General features: G+C 37.7%; 2 protein-coding genes across 5 annotated transcripts in view; both read right to left on the minus strand.

The window, feature by feature from the left end:
* The window catches only part of tox4b (TOX high mobility group box family member 4 b), a 17,377-nt gene extending 11,391 nt beyond the window's left edge, over window positions 1-5,986 (minus strand). Inside the window, exons 1-5 of one of the 4 annotated variants that reach the window (XM_079668505.1) lie at window positions 5,872-5,986; window positions 2,692-2,760; window positions 2,284-2,334; window positions 1,005-1,292; window positions 77-337 (exon numbers count right to left, since the gene is read on the minus strand). In XM_079668505.1, the coding sequence (XP_079524631.1) occupies window positions 77-337; window positions 1,005-1,292; window positions 2,284-2,334; window positions 2,692-2,760; window positions 5,872-5,877 (675 nt within the window). In that variant the 5' untranslated portion in view covers window positions 5,878-5,986. Of the gene's footprint in view, window positions 1-76; window positions 338-1,004; window positions 1,293-2,283; window positions 2,335-2,691; window positions 2,761-3,451; window positions 4,428-5,871 lie in introns of those variants that run through there. The other 3 variants (XM_079668503.1, XM_079668506.1, XM_079668504.1) reach the window with 3 other exon arrangements.
* Window positions 5,987-6,750: 764 nt separating this feature from the next.
* LOC307031290 (C-type mannose receptor 2-like) lies at window positions 6,751-13,241 on the minus strand. Its single transcript, XM_079668257.1, has 5 exons — window positions 13,196-13,241; window positions 10,556-10,596; window positions 9,925-10,327; window positions 9,237-9,569; window positions 6,751-8,783 (listed from the first exon to the last, which is right to left on the minus strand). Exons 3-5 carry the CDS (start codon window positions 10,295-10,297, stop codon window positions 8,446-8,448), a joined length of 1,044 nt encoding a protein of 347 aa, XP_079524383.1. The 5' UTR covers window positions 10,298-10,327; window positions 10,556-10,596; window positions 13,196-13,241; the 3' UTR covers window positions 6,751-8,445.
* Between the last annotated feature and the right edge of the window lie 4,329 nt (window positions 13,242-17,570).

The raw sequence follows: 17,570 nt of genomic DNA on the forward strand, positions 1-17,570 counted from the left end.
CAGCCCTTCGTATATTTTTCTGAATGTGGCCCTCTGTGAAAAAGGTTTGGACCCCCCTGATGTAAATAAAGCTTACCGTCCTGAAGTCGTCCATGTCGTCGTCCTGCAGCGAGCTGGTGGGCGACGCCGTGGCCGACAGACGGTTGCCGGGCGACGGGGGGTGCTGCAACATGCTCCCGCCTCCTAAACCCAGCCCCAGTTGGGCGCTGAGCTCTGATTGGTCGATGGTGGTCAGCTGGTTGGACCCCAGCAGGCCCTGGCTCATGTCCCCCAACGGGACGTCGATGGTGACCGGGGACGAGCTGCTGAACTGAGATCCGATTGGATGCCCGAGGTCCTGAGGACGGAGATAGTGTGAGTGAATTTTAAACGTTTATTTTTCTGATAATTACAGATATCAGAATCCATTTTATAACCAAGTACGTTTACACATACGAGGAATTGTCACAAGACACAGTTAACTATGCGATTTTATTTTGAAAAATGTGTCGTATCATTCGGCGAAAGAGTACAGTTAAATAAAATATGACGAATACTAAATTACATCAGCAATACAAACCTGGAACTCTCTACCCACTCAAATCAAAGACATACATACATATACCACCTTTACAGCTCACTTCAAAACATGGCTCACTGAGAACTACACATGCACACACTAGTCTATGTTGGATATGGCGTGTGTGTTACATGTTGTGATCATGGATGTTGCCCCTCGTTATGTGATTGTGATGTGCTATATGTTACATGTATGTAGTAAGTAACATGTGTTGTTTAAGGTTCTCTTTTATCCTTTATCTACTTGTCTTTCATCCTTTCTTTATAACTAATGCTGTTGATGTATTGTGATTTTAAAAAGGTGTCCATTATCATCTGGTCGAGGACAACAGCTGGGAATTAGGGATGTTTGCAAAAGCTGCAACATTTACTGTTTTTGTGACAGCTGACCAATGGGGACTGTCCACGACACTATAAACAAATAAACATTTCCCTGTACTCCTCACCATTCCCAGTGAGGACCCCAACAGCGCGCTCCCTCCTGATTGGTTGATAACTCCCAGACTCAGGTGCTCCAGGCCCTGAGACGGGGCGTTGACGAAGGTGGAGGCGAACGAGGGGTCGTCTCCTTCCACCACGGCGTTCCCGGGAACAACCACGCTGTCGGGGGGGCCGGAGTCCGACAACTCCCCGAAATGGGAAACGACATCGGATACGGTGAGGGCGGAGTCAGGATCCAGAGAGATGGGAGGGATCTCAAACTCTTCATCTCCGAGGCTGGGGGTGTGGAAGGTCTGCAGAGAAGATGGTGGAGAGAGAGAGAGAGAGAGAGAGAGGTAGAAAAGATAAGAATGGAGGGAAGAGAGAAAACACCGTTGTGAGAAATTGGGGTGCAGAGGAGTCAAATAAAACACTTGGAAAGAAAGGTAAGAGAGTTATAAAAGAAGGAGAGGATTAGTCAGGAATTACAGGTTTATTAAACACGTATTTTGTGTCAGGAGTGATCGGATCAGGAAATGTGTACACAGTGCGACATTTCTGAGTGTGGAAGCTCGTGTCACAAAGCAAGATAAGCGGGTTAGCTTGCCATCGAAACTCAGGTGTCAGAATAGGGGAAAGAGAGGGGAAATTAAACACAAAAACAACCCCGCCCTGCATTGCAAAGCTAGCTCAGTTAAAATAAAACAAATTACAACTAAAACCTTAGTTTCAATGCCTTTAAATTATATCTTTAATTAGATGTGGGCAAAAGACAAAACATCACGGACAAAGCGATCACTTGTTTTTTCAGCTTTTCATAAAAAAAACGAATCTAATCGATGGTTGAGCTCAAAGAGGGAAAGACTTCGTTCATCTTGCTTTGTGATACAGTCCACTGATCATGCAATCCAAAAAATAAAAAACCTCACAGCTGGAGAACGCTGATTATCGCATTATTAACAACAGGTTTGTGCAGAAAAACCACCACTGCAGGAAATAGGTTGAGGTTTACGATTTAGGTTTGTAGTTGTGATATTATTACTATTCTCTAACGCTTTGTCTGAGGCACCCCACTGACAAAAAAGCACTTAAAAAAAATAGTTGCTTTTCTATAACCCTGAAATGCAACGACCCGATGAACGAATGTCACTTTGGATGAGTCAGTTTGGTGTTATTTTAAATTCCTATCCTGACATGACGTGTTTGATGATTCATCTCCCCTTACTGACATGAAACAACAAAACAAAAAAAGGTGTCTGATTTGAAGCAGGAGGGGTAGTGAGATATATTAAAAATAATTCATACTCCACCAGCAGATCCAGCGAGGTTGAAGAGGTCAATGGGTTTAGTGGCACACTAAAAAATGTGAGTATGTCAGTGAGTTGATTTCAAATGTCATGGGTCAACTAAAACTGACTTTATATGTACTCATGGCACCAGTGACAAAACGATTCATACATACCTTATATTGTACCATTCACAAATGACACAAAAACAAATATTAACATGGTTTAATAGCTACAAAATAAAGGTTGCCAACCGCTAGATGTTACGTTAGAGATGATTAAGTGTATGCATGGTTGATGTGACGTTAACTAAGAGATTTAAAAAGCAGCTTAATGTGTGGTAACACTTTGTAGGTCAACAGCAGGGAGAAATACAACCTGTCAGAGGGAAATAAAAAGCCAGGTAATCCAAAATGTGAACGCCTACCTCTGAGGAGGAGAGGAAGGGATGCCCGGACCCGGAGATGGTCAGGTAGTTGTCACTGCCTCCAGGAAACTGAAACATAAAAGGTGGAAAAGTTAGTGAAGGGTGTTGAATCAGAAGGAAACATACACATTCTCCAATAGCATATATTCGGGATTGTGGGAAACGGTATTTCGATCTCTCTGTCTGTACACATAAAATGAAAGATTGACAATAAAGTTGACTTTGACTTGACTTTGATACAAGTGGTGTAATGTATTGAAGTACATTTACTTCTTTATTCTGGGCTACCTGTACTATACTTGAATATTTTATTTGTATGTTTTTGTATCCTTCTACTCCACTACAATTTGGAAACCAATATTGTACTTTATACTCCACTACCTTTAGGGATTATAATAATCAAGCAACTTAAACATATATATCTACACTTATATAAAAAGGTTATTTATATAGCACCTTTCAAAACACAGTAACAAAGCGCTTTCACATAAAAAAATACATAGAGCAAGTTAATTAAACAACAGCATCTAAACATAAGAACACATAGTGAAACACATAGAAAATAATACAGTAAAAATACATAAAATAAGGATAAATGAAAAATAAAATCACATAAAATCCATTCTAACGAAGTGGGGGGGTTTAAGTGACTTAAAACAGCTGACGTTGAATGACTTTGGTTAGACATATTCAAAGCAAATGCAAAATAAGTAGCATGCTGTTGGTTTGCATGTGGCCCCCTATCATAACATAGAGTCACCTTGTTGTCTGAGTCAAATCCATTGAAAGCCTGCGGGTCCAGAAACTCTGGGTCACCGTCGTGCTGCCCGGTACCGTCCGTTAAATCCGAATAAAAATTCAGGTCCATCTTTGTCAACTGGGCCTCATGTATTAAACGCTATGAGGCCCCTCTTAAATCCAACAAAATGTTTCGCAATTAAATAAATCTCCTATTATTTGTTAACCTGTTTTCCAAAATGTGTAGTTAAAGTCCAAGTCAGAAAGCTGGTAATTGAGAAAAAGCGACCCCTAAATACCGAGTTTAAATCTGCTATTTCTTCTGACAGCTTTTGCACAGATGTTTGATTAGCTCACACCACTAAAACGCAGCATGTGCACGACAGCAACCGTACCCAAAATAACCTGTGTGCTGTCTGTCTGGAAACGTGGCTGTTAACGCGTATTTCTTGCTGACTTGTCGCACCACGGTTTAGCTTTAGCTGCTTTTGACGCAAAGCTGCAGCGACAAGCCCGGCGCCCGATTGTCTGTGTTGTCCTCAAACGTCACATTTAACCAACAGCCGCAGAACGTGCACAGGTAGATTAAACGTCACTGTTAATGACTGCTAGATACGTCTGTAAAAAAAAAGGACTACGGTTGTCTTAATGTGTCTGACTGACAGCGGAGGAAGGCAGACCGAATCCCCGGTTTTTGCTTCGTGTTTTTTAGGCTGCTCAATAGATCCAGAGCCACGGAGCATGGATTGAATGGAAGGTTGTCAGCTCCGGATGTTGAGCAATGCATTTTTCAAAATAAAGTGGATTGCAAAGAAAAACGAGGAAATGTTGTTCGTTTTTTTTGTATAAATACGTTCAATAGGTCGATAGAATATATATATATTGTTGAGCTGAATTTCTAATAGTAGGGATAGGTATTAAATATACCAATAGGAGGAGGATTTGCTTTTTTATTTTGAAAATACAGTCAATATATTTTGAGGAATAAACTTGACATTTCTAAATTAAAGTCAATTTTTTAGGGCATACACATTATTCTCGCGATGCATTATTATCTTATATCTTTCCCTATGCCTGGCACAGTGGCACTATACTCTTCCTCATCTTCACCATCAAGTGAATACAGCACTACTTTGTTGTATTGCATATGGGGTATAAAGATACATTTGCATAGTTTGCATTAATAATAGTAGTTTGATATATTCTATCAAGTTTAACTTGAATCTTTAAATGCAAGTTTATTTTAATTTGTTTAACTATATTCTTAATTTGCAATAAAAACTCCTCCTCCTTTGATTTGTTTTTATTTTGTATGTAATACAAAGGCCACATTCTCAACAAAGTAACGACATGACTCCCAATATTAATTGAAATGCTTTTATAGATTAAGAAAATGTTTTTATTGATTTAAAAAATAGTAGGCTATTATTGATTTAAAATGACATGCATCCGCTAAGAAAAATAGTCCTTTGTTACTGTTTGAACTAACGTAGCAACGGCAGGAACTGCTTCGATAGCGTTTTTGCGGAGCTTTTTGACTAAAGATTTGAAAACATCGCTGCTTGCTTTAAAAGTAGCACAATTCATTATGTCAAACCTCGGAAAGTATCTAGATATCCCTACCCTAATGGCAAAGTAACTGGCAACTGAATATGTTTTGCCGTTTGATGTCTATGGCTGGACCGTTGCGTAAAAGGGAGGGTTTCTGCCCCGTTACTTCTCCGCTGTTTTCTTGTCCCAGTTTGAAAAGCAAACTACCGGCCAAACTGTAAACAGTTCAATCGACCGGAATTCTTTCTGCAGATGTAAGCGTCCTTAACAACGGTCAATAAATCCTTGACAGCGGTCTGTCTCTGTCTGTTCTGGGTTAACAACGTGTCACGTGTTCTGAATTGACCAATCAAAATCGAGTATTCAACTAAACCATGTAATAATAAATGATAAACTGTGTTCTCGACATTTTTCATTCTTAGCTCTAATATTCTTCCATATCAATTATGTTGTATGTTTCATACTCAATGCTCTTATTTCTTAATTGTGTCATGTAACTGTAAGAATTGCTAATTGACAAACCATCTACTTTTGTTGTTATATATATGTTATGCAAAAGTAAGATCACCTTTTTTTTTAAGGAGTCGTCTGTACCATGAGTAGAACAAATATATATACAAAAATAATAATTGAATGTTGTGTTTCTATATGCTAAAAATCACGTTTTGTTCAGGCTCATTTCTTTCATATCCGCTAGAGATTTTATTTTGAAAAGCCCGGACAGGAAGTGGCCTGTCACGCTGTTCTTCTATTCCTATCCCACATATGTGTTAGCTTTGCTACAGTAGATTTTTGACCACCAAAGATCGTGTGTTAAAACTAAAAATCACATATGAAGACAAAGATGATTCTTTTATTAAGTCAGACATTTGTAATACCAACTACTCTTACCTCCATGCTCACCCCCGAAATCTGATAAATGTTAGTTTTTTGTCCCACTTTTTGCAAGTGAACTTCGCCCAGATTTCCTCAAATATCACAACAACGAACGAACCCACTTCCGGATTGTACGTACAAGTGGAAGTGACGTCATCGCGTCAAAAAATTAAAGGGGGAGTTTCGTGTTTCCAGAATAAACGACAGTAAATTAAGCATGAATTTATCTCTGGTGATTTTTATGGAATATTTTTGAAAGGACGGTAACAATTAAATAATAATAATACAGAGCAATAGTAATAGTTTTTAACTTTATATAACATAAGAAAGTACAGTGTGTTTATTATTTATAAAGCCAAAATCGAACTTTATAACTGTGAGAATTTTGTCGTTTTTTTCTTATTTATCATTATAATGAACATTGTTAGAGGGTTTTGTGTAGGTGTTACATTATGGAATGGATTTAACCCCATTGTCATCAACAATTCAAATCTAGAAAAAAATGTTTTGCAGAAAACAGAAACTTCCCAAAAAGGTCTTTGGGAAGATCCTAAGAAAGGGGAAAAAACACACCGCAGTGAAGGTCTGTCCTTGTGTTTGCCTTAAAAATAAAATAAATATAAATAGGATGAGAACTACTGTATTGTAAGCATACATGGAATAGTATGAATTACTAGTTTATTTAGCTTTTTTCTACTTTATTTTCCTCTTTATTGATTTGGTATTGCATTTCCCTTTTGCCCTGGAAATTACCTTTTTAAATTCTATCTTTAAATCTGAAGTGTGTGTGTATTGTGTGTGTGCCATAGGGCCTACATTGCAAGAAGATCAAGCCCAAATCATGGTTAACAGTTTATTAAATGTCAGAAAAAAATCAATTGTCTACATAAAATAATCATGATTTTACATATTTCAACATTATTATCCAATTTGAAATACATCTTGGAAATTAAAAACATGTGATAAAGTCAGTATATGAAATGTTTATTATAGCAAAGCAGAATAGGTTAATTGTTTCTTGAACTCCACCAATGGGATACAACAAATACCTTAAGAAATACATAAAAAACCCACACTTTAAAGGAAAAACATGACAATATTCTATATTGAATAAACAATGAAGGCTGCTGTAGTCATCTCTCATGCCTATAGTTTTGTGGTAACGTTCACGCCACCAATGACAATAGTGTAGGCATACTGCTGCTGTGAGTTGCTAGCCTAACTCTAACCCGTGAACGTTACCACAAAACTATAGGCATATATATATTATAGTTCATAACAGGTAATGTCAAAGCTATGAACTGCATTGTTGTAGTTTAGCTGCAATATAGGCTATATGTAACATCTAACATTTACAAAAGTCACCTGTAATAGTTACCTTATTTAGGACTAGATGCCGTTTGCGTGGTGGAGAGCAGCAAGGTGATGAAGGGACCTTTGAAGACAGCGCCACTGCAGCAAATGCGCACTTCTTATCTCATAATTATGACTTTTTATCTCATTATTTCGACTTTCTTATCTCATAAAAAATATTTGGTAATTATTACATATATGATTTTTTTGGTATCATATTTGATACGTCAGGCGTTTATGGCAATTTATTGAACAAAACAACGTCTGCTTTTGAAACAAAAACAAATATTGATTATTACATTTGGAAGATTTGGAACATGTCACAACCCGAACCAACAGGCTATATAAATACAGAGTATTTCTTTGCCATATAAAAGTACATGCAAACACAAATGATGTTGTACTTTCTGACTTGGTCAATACAACATAGATTATGAGAGCCAAGGAATTGTTTTAATGAAAAAATCTATAAATTGTGGCAATTATTAGCAAGTGAGTCATTGAAACATTTGACTCACCGGGTTACAGAATGACCGGGTTACAAAAAAAAAACGTAAATATCTCAATTTTGACTTTTAATATATTACATTTTAATCTTTAATTGGTTTAATTAAATAATCTGAACAGTGTTTTTGGCATTGTGGTAAGCATAATGCAGATTGTATCATGAAATGTACACAACTAAATACCTGCTGTATACTACATTTGATACATTTTCAACACGATTTTTCTATGAAATAAGCTCCAAAATATAAACTGATTATGTTGCTTCAATACAGTAAATATTCATAGTGAAATATCAGTAACAATATAAAAGTAATTCTAAGCGTAATTTATTCAATATTGGCAAAGATGTCACTTCCAAAATCGTCTGAACCCATGGTCTGAACCGTTACAAGACGGTAGCCATTTTGGATTTGGACATTAAAAGCGCTCTCAGCCTGCAGTGCCCGGATGATCCACCAGAGGGCAGAAGACATGTATCACATTCGAATCACATTGTATACAACAGGTATTTTAGGAATGTAGGCCTACTAGTCATTTGGATGACGTAGAGGTCTCAGCAAGTCATGTATCCAATATGATACACTTGGCGTTATACCTTTATAAATTATGTTCTAACATCTTCAGATTGTGATTTATTTACCTGTCATTGTGCCATTAAAAAACCCGAGAACAGTCAGTGTAGAGTAAGCCTATATAAATACACCGGTGGGTTTAAAAAATGTAGGCCTACTATAAGGCGCAGATAAAATTAAGAGATTCCCCTTCTCTCCTTTCATACCACTTCCCATCTCTCTTCATGGCTGTGGCCCTGTCACAACCCTCAATCTTCTCTTCTTGGGCCCAGTTGTGATAGCAGACCAGACGATCACTGACCCAGAACCACAGATCCAGAGTGCAGGTGTAGCGCATTCCCAGCCAGACGAACTCAGTGTCGGCCATCTTGGCTTTCTTTTCGACCAATTTCTGCTGGTGACTGTCAGTGATGGAGACCAGGTCATGGTAGTTCTCTCTGCAGTAATCCAAGGCCTCATCCCAAGTCTTATTCTCTTTGATCAGGATCACTTTGTCTGTCATTGAAATTGTTTTTTCTTTTTTTTAGGGTAACTATTTATTTATTGCAGAAAAACTCAACTGTAATAATGTAGAACCTTTCTTACAATAATCCTTATGTTGTTTAAATAAATAAAAGTCACCACAAAAAGAGGTAAATAAGATACAAAGGGAATAAAAACCAATGGGAAGGAAATATAAGTCCAGAAATGACGTGGCACCTTATGTAAAAGCCAGGTTAAAAAGATGCGTCTTGAGGACAAAAACATGACTAAATGATATTCAAACTTTAAGTAGTAAGACTATTATATTCACAGTCTATTGTAAGATTAAGGACAGAATCCAGATCAGTGATTCTGTGTATATTAAAGATATTTTCACAACTAAAGGATATTCAACATGAATGTAAAAATATATAACTGAAGACTTGAAATAAGAATACTTTACTTATAGACTTTTGCAAAACTCACCGTCATAGCAGTAGAAGGGTTTTTCATCTGTGCAGATGTCGGAGCTCCATTGTCCATTTGGCTTAGTCATAGAACATGTCTTTGAGGCTTCATCTTCCAATGAGTCCGGATCCCAGTTTCTGAAAGAGACATTTTTCTCATCTGACCAACTCCAGATCTCTCTGAACAGGCCGATCCACATCCTTTCATTAGGCCTATCCTGAGCCTTGAATTCAGTTGAATTGATCTGGGTGAATCCACTGACCAGGTCAGTGTGATTTTCTCTGCAGTAGCTCTGAGCCTGAAGCCAGTTCTTTGTTTCATCAATTACAAAGTAGTTCTTTGGCCCTGTTTCTGTGAGAACGAAAAGACACATTTTACATGTTTCAAAAATATATTTTTCTTACTTAAATCATGTTAAACAAAGATGTAAAAAAATAATACAAAAATGATCTAAGTTTCAGATTGATGAAAGTGTTTGGTATAATACTTTATATTGCATAATAAAATAGGTCTATAGTTTACCATTACAATGTATTTAAACAAGTAGAATTGTATCAAAGTTACCAATAATGTTGTGTTTAATAAAGTAAAAATGTTTTTCAATTCAATTTAACTCTACACACGTGTGCAACACATGAGTTATCTGTCAACTATTGTTAAACAGTATGATATGATTTATATAGCGTTAATAGTGACATATACTCACCATTGTAGCAGATGAACTTAAGCTTAAGAGGACAATGGACATCATGCCATTTTGAGGCTTTTATCACCACACAATTCTCAGGATTGCCACCTCCATTGTTCGGCTCAGTTTGGGGATCTGTACCCCATTCTGGCGAACATCCTGGTTCACATTCTGTAGGATTGTACTTCTCCCCCGGCAGAGACCAGTGCCACTCTTTGATATCTCTTTCATTGATGCTCCTCAGTCCAATCCAGGCGTCTGTAGTCTGTGAAGAGTTAGTAAGTCTCTCCACGTCTCTCATGTCAGACACTGTGGCCAGGTCAGTTATGCTCTCTGCAATAACTCTGGGCTTCATCCCAGGTCTTTTCCTCTTGAATGAAGTGGTACTCATAGATGTGACATGTGAAGAAGGAACACTGACCTAAAAACAGAGACAATTCTGCAGTGATGGAGCTGACAGTATGACAAGCATCTGATCATTAAATCAAACTCATGAGTACTAAAACCACCCCCACCTCTTACATCATCCCCTTCATCTTAACGGAGCTCTGAGTTCACTTATTTCACGTTTTATTGTTATGAAGATTGAGCTGTTTTCATGGCTCCAGATGTGATATCAGTTACAAATCTGATAAGATGATCCACTTACCCATCAGAATCAGCACAAACAGACTCCACTGCATCTTTGCTCTGTTAGATGAAAGCAATATTGTTATTGATCATTTATAAATCGTATAAATGATGTCAGTTACATTTAAATAATTTTGAACACCTAATGTTTCAGTTAAAGGTGGGGTAGGTAATTTTGGAGAAACCAGCTCGAGTGCGCGAGAATTTAAAAATACACAGCCGGGAAAAAAAATCTGCAACTTCCTTACAGAGCCCCTCCTCCAACACACACGAACGCGCACATGACCAATGAGTGCACAAGATAAGTTTGTGCACAGATGGAAGGCTGACAGGCAGGTAGGCCATCCAGTTATTTTAGCCGGACCGGCTCAGATGATTGGTCGTGCCTTTTACAGCACTACGGCTTCCACAGATGACATCTTTTTATGGATTTTTTGTCAAAGCACTTCAGATATTCATTGCTATCGGGATGTTAAGAGCATTCCATGGAAATAATAAAGAGTGTATCTCGAGCCGGTTTCTCAAACTTACCTAACCCACCTTTAAATTAACACAAACACAGACTGCACCACTCGCTTCTGTGCAGTAGTTTAATGAAGAGGTAAATGTAGAGAAAATTCAAATGTCGAGCAACACCAGCAGTAACATACGGAGCCCCAGTTGGGTCATCTCCAGCAATTCCGTGACGGTGGAGAGCGGAGGTTCGTTTCTCAGTGGATTTGTAATCTATAAAGGGACATGAAAAAATAAATAAAAAGAGGGAGAAAAAAGTCGGGATAACGAGATACTATCCCAAACGGGTTAGTATCTCGTTATCCCGAGTTTTCTTTTTTTTCTCTTTAGGGCTCCGTAATACACCGTATAGGCACACACCTTAAAATGTATGCTAAGGTCTTATTTGAATGAAACATGCAAACACCAGTCAGGTGCGACGGATTCATTTTAGAAGTGTGGGGGGGGGGGGGGGGGGGGGGGGGGGGGCAAAAAGGTGCCTGTGTATGGCCCAATCCCAAACCACGCCCTACACACTCCCCCTCCGTGACGGAGTGAACTCCGTGGAGTGACACATGAGGCTCCCTCCTGTCAGATGGAGGGAGTAAATACAGCGGCAAGCTTTGGGACAAACTCCCCTCTCTCCGGCAGAAACGGGAAATGCCGTATAAAACAAAGAAACAAATCTAAGCTTTTGTATTGGTTGTAGTTTACATAGATACATTTGGATGGTGTGACAATGTCCTATTTGATAGGGTTAAAATGTACATATTCTTCCTGTTATGTCTGCCTGCTTTATTTTACCTAATGCAAAGTGACCTGCTGCTCCATCGAAATCAGTCGTATTGAACCGAAGACACATTTTGAGTTGTATAAACTGTTGGAAAGAGGAGATTCCTAGCTTTCTAATGATATCAGGATGGTTTTTGTACTCCTAGCATCAAGCAAAATTTGTCACATTATATAATGACTGTCACGAGTCATCATTTTGAGAAAAAGGCCTTCAAAGTTTCCTCTTCTCTGGAATCCATCGATCTGATTGATTATTAGCAAATGATCAAAATAGTACGGAGGGAAAGTATTTTCGTTTGGATTACTGGTCTGGGGGAAGCCCACGAGTGTGTTAATATGCGTGTGTGTGTTTGTATATTTTTGCGTTTGTGTGTATTGTGTTTGTTTCCCGGGGAAAACCCTCACGAGAAACACTGTTGTTATGCCTGCTGTGACGTCAAGTTACTCCGTTCTCGGCTTGTAATTATGCTGTTACAAGCTTCAAAGTTGTATTTATCATCTGAATTTGCCGAAACAAGTTTAATATTCTGAAAGCCAAGACTTTGTTTATTTGAAATCAGATGAAAGCAAACTGTAACGGACCCTTCCGTGTTATCTATGATGATTACTATACTCCTTACATTCATAATTTCAGCAGAGGGAGGGGAAGCGGCGCTGTGGAAGAGCAGAGTGGCGAGTGAGAGCTCTCATCTTCCCTTTACAAGCTTCAAACATGCCTGTAGCTAATGAGATTGAATATAACAATAGAAAAATACCATGATTTAAAGATGTGTGATCATTTCTTTATTATGGGTAAACTAACTATAATGAAAATTACATTTTGTTTAGTTGAACTCGAGATTGCTGTGTAGGCCTACTGTATGCTGTATACACATCGTCTCCAATAAAACATTTACCACCGTTTTTTTGAAGCAGGAAAATCGTGTTTTTTCAGCCCTGAGTAATGTCTACGGAACAGGCTGCATACAACGCCAAAAAAGATCTAAAAAACCTTACATGAACCTGAAAGGTAAAACTCAGGGCAAAACATTTCCACTAGACTCAGACTAAATGTATTTGTTTTCATTATAATTGTCCAGCGTTCTTGGTAAAGTGCCAACTTTTTGTAAAAATAAAATAGTGTGAACATTATATAAAGTTTATTATTCAAAATGAAACATTGAGATTTGAATACATACATAAAATATTCCAAGTGATTTCAAGAGAAATAAATGATTTAAGGGAATAAATGAACATAAAAGGGTTTTAGATTGTATTACTTCTGATTGAGATGTGATTCATTAAATGTTCCTCCCCTTTGGAAAATATTCTGAAGGAGAATATCTTTCTCAAAAATAAACAAAAGATGAAAATGACTGAACAGAATCACACTTACTTCTCCTGAGTCGTCCTGTCAGCTGCTTCTCTCTCTGTCTCTCTCGATGTGCTGGTGAAGACTCAGATATCCATGAGGTCGCTGCTCTCTTTGAGCCACCTTTGGGCAAACATTTGAATATTAAAATTCAGATGTCAACGAGATCTGTCATGGTTGATATAGGATCCATTGATGCACGAATGAACTATTGAATGTTTATATTTTTTATATTTTTGTGAGGATATTGCTTGTTACCAAATGTCAAATAACTTTAATAGAACATTCTGGCTGTATTTGAGCCCCTCATATTACAAGTGTGTCAATATTATTTTAATTTCAGTCACATCGTTTCTTTATTCTGAAACACAAGTCAAAAACCTTATCTCTTTGTTGTCTCTATTCGTATGAGTCTGTCCATCCAGCTACTTCATTCCTGTGAAGGCTATATCTCAGGAGAACGTGAGGAATTAATTCAAGTCTTGCACAATCTTCCACTTGGACTCAAGGATGAATCCATTTCTGTCACATGTTTGACCTTTGATTGTGGTCAAAAGGCCAAAAGTCTCTGTGACCTCACAAAACACGATTTTGTGGCTGTAACAAGAATAATGATGTTAGCTATGACAATGTAACTCAACTTTCCGATCAGTAAATAGCAATAATCGTGCATAAACAAGATCGTTTTGGGATTAGAATTTCTGAAAACAAAGAAGACCAAGTGTTAGCCACTGTGAGAATCCCAAAACATTTTTTAACGACTTGATATGGAACGTTTTGAAACTACTTCCTGATTTCTACAAGAAAGATAGTGAAAACAACCACTTATTTAACTGGTAATTATCTAGCTTCACAGATCATGTTTAAAGTAAAATATTAATTGTAAATATACATAATACAGTAGGGATTACGGACTGATCCAGGCAGGCCATGTACAGAGCACTCGGTCAGTCGCTGTGAGGCACAAGAAGGCTCCCGGAAAGATAACATCACATTTAATTGAACATATGGAAACAGCACAACAAGAACAAAGACTGCTCTTACTTGACTTGACTTTACAAGTCAAATGAGTGCACGCTATGGTTTGCAGCACACCTAAACAGACCTATCCCATATTTCTCTCCTATGAATCACTCTGCCATGGCAACCGTCACAGTGTCCACCTTTTTAATACAATTTGGCATCTCTGTTTTCATTTCCTTATTCTGATAAAGAGGCCTGAATACATGTTTCACCTGCTGTATATTTCATGTCTAATACAAAGCCTTAGACTTAACTTAAAGAGAGCAAGATCAAAATATCTCACAACTTCCTTCCTGTGTTCTCCTGACACTTAAAAGCAGCCCAACTGTTAAATTGATATTCACGAAAAGTCAAACTTTGAGAAAGGGCTACTGCCAGGTTTGGTCCACTAATTCAAATAAAAGGAAATCCAAATGCTTCAGCATACGATAACACTTGAATTAGAATTACCACACACACTTGCACAGATACCCACAGGACCACAAAGATGGATAATATCATAGGGACCCCCTAGATCAGGGGTTCCCAACCTTTTTCCTGGAGAGCCCCCCCAAATTAGGGCGGGGGGGGGGGGGGGGGGGGGGTGCAACAGCGATAATTAAAGTTTAAAAGTGTCAAAAATGCTACAACTACTGTCACAAACTGGATGAATGTGAAGTATTTTGTTAAAGGAGGATGAAAGCGTAACTAAGGAGCACTATTCGAGTGACTTTGATGGTTATTGGACATATTTTATATTCTATAATTTATTGCATTCTATTTCGATGTAAATTACTGCTTTATTTTATTGCTATCTTACTATATTATTATTACAGTGTTCTTAATATAGTACTTTTTATTGATTTTAGTTTTTTATTTGTATGTATGCACCACGACACCTAGTCCACTTCCTCGTACGTGTGAACCTACCTGGCAATAAACCCGTTTCTGATTCTGATCTTTTTGTTCTCTAGGTTGCACTGCCACGTCTACAGTGGCGCAGAATGGACAGAGGAAACATGATTGGATTGGATGTCACCCATCTCCTTCGCATAGAGTTGATCAGGTTGTTGATTGTGTCCTGTGGAATGTTGGTCCACTCCTCTTCAATGGCTGTGCGAAGTTGCTGGATATTGGCAGGAACTGGAACACGCTGTCGTATACGCCGATCCAGAGCATCCCAAACATGCTCAATGGGTGACATGTTAGGGTTAGGGTTAAACTGACTGGTTTTCGGACCCCCCCCAGACCCCCCCAATAAAGCAAAAATGCATTTTTCAGAGTGGCCTTTTATTGTGGCCAGCCTAAGGCACACCTGTGCAATAATCATGCTGTCTAATCAGTATCTTGATATGCCACACCTGTGAGGTGGGATGGATTATCTCGGCAAAGGAGAAGTGCTCACTATCACTTTTTTTCAGATTTGTGAACAATATTTGAGAAAAATGGTTATTTTGTGTATGTAGAAAATGTTTTAGATCTTTGAGTTCATCTCATGAAAAATGGGAGCAAAAACAAAAGTGTTGCATTTATATTTTTGTTCAGTGTGTCATTTTGTAATTTCTGTTATTTTCTGTTGAGAATGTTTCAAAGTAAAAATTCAACTTACTTTTTGTTTCTACTGTTTATAAGTATGATGTTTAAATATGAAATGATGTATTAGTTGTACTATAATTCGAGAAATATTTTTATATTTTAAGTTTTCAGAGTAATTGTTATACAGAACATTTTGTGATGTCATTTTGTTGATCCTGTTTGATTGGAAAATGTTCGAAAAAAGCTGTAAAATAACAGTATTGTAGCTGTAACTTTAGGTTCTGTATTTATTTTTAGTGTTTGATCATACAAATCTAATACAAAAAAATGTAAAAAACTGTTTTTCTCATCAGAACTTTATTTAAGGTATTTTAATGTAACATTTTAAGACAATGGATTTTGAAAAGAGAGGAAAGTTTCCTCTAAAATCTTTAAGGACAATTTCTGTATACTAATTGCTTTTGCACTTTATTTCAGTTAAAGTATTTTTAATTTAATTTTATGGTTTTTGTTTGGCAGCCGCTGCTGCCAGTCATTTGACCGTTTTTTTACGGGTTTTTTGCCCGTAGAAGTTTTAGTCCTGTACTTTTATCAAAGGTTATTGACTGTAAAAAGAGAGGATACATCTGTAAAATTAGAGTATTTGCTCTATTTACAGTGTACTCCATCTTTAAACCGCGCTCCGCGCTGTAGTGGAAATGCGCCATGAATTTTGACAAGCTGTTCTTCTTCTACGCACAAAATTCTTTATTTTTATTCCACCAGGTTATTTTGCACCTCTTCTGCTCCCACATTCCACATAGCAGAAACTCCGTTCCAACATCAACACGTTCAGCTCGGTCGGGAATCGATTGCTATTACTTTTATCATTCATAACTTTCATAACTCCAGAGATACACCCCATAATTCATCAAATGTTTAACATGGAAGTCAATGGGGAAACTCTTCATACTTGAAAAATCTTCATGCGACTTCAACATACTTTCACTCAGAAACCTCATTCCATTACAATTTTACACATCTGTAGGACATTATTCACATTAATCAACTTTTAAATCAGATTCATACTTTTAGAAATATTAAACATTGTTCAGACCTTGGTAAAGAGGCCTTCTTCAGATTTTAACATTAGTGTATTGCGCAGCTCGTTAAGGAGAGTGCGTGATGTCACAGCTAGAGTGGAGGAGGGCTTGAAATTCGCCTTCATATCTTTTTTTAAACCATAATTCCCAAACCCTACACTCCTGAGACTTAATTTTTCATGAAAAACGTAGGAAACATCTCGTAGCTTGAAAAATAAATAAAAATTAAGCAAATAATAATTAAACAAAATGCCTCTTGAGGGCATAAAGTGACAAAAACGTTCAACATGTCTCCATTAAGGCCTATTGTTTCAGGCTTTCAAATTCAGGCTGATCTTTCCTCACAGCAGCAGCCGCACACCTTTAGTTAATCTGCCAAAAAGGACACATTATGAACCCGAAAGTACACAAAAAGTACACTTCAGATGCTCAGGGTGCTTGAGATGCTTCACACTTTGAAACTTCACTGATATCTGTTACGGTTCTTCAACAAAATGTTCACATGTAAGAGGTTTATCTCTCATTCAGAACAATGGAAAGGCTCTCCTCTCACTGATTACTGCACATCACCATGGAAACCTTTGATCTCTGGGCTCAAGCACAGGTGTTTCATAACATCGTTAGCTCAAACATAAATACCTGTGTCATGGAACACGATGTCATAACTCCAACTGACAGGCTCAGAACGCCACCAAACATCACATGATGGTTAACACTAAAGCCCTGAACATCAAATCTGATGTTAGGTAATGTGGTGTTACTACGGCAACGCATCCCTC

Source organism: Notothenia rossii (genome assembly GCF_949606895.1).
Source record: "Notothenia rossii genome assembly, chromosome: 3".
NCBI classification, from domain to species: Eukaryota; Metazoa; Chordata; class Actinopteri; order Perciformes; family Nototheniidae; genus Notothenia; species Notothenia rossii.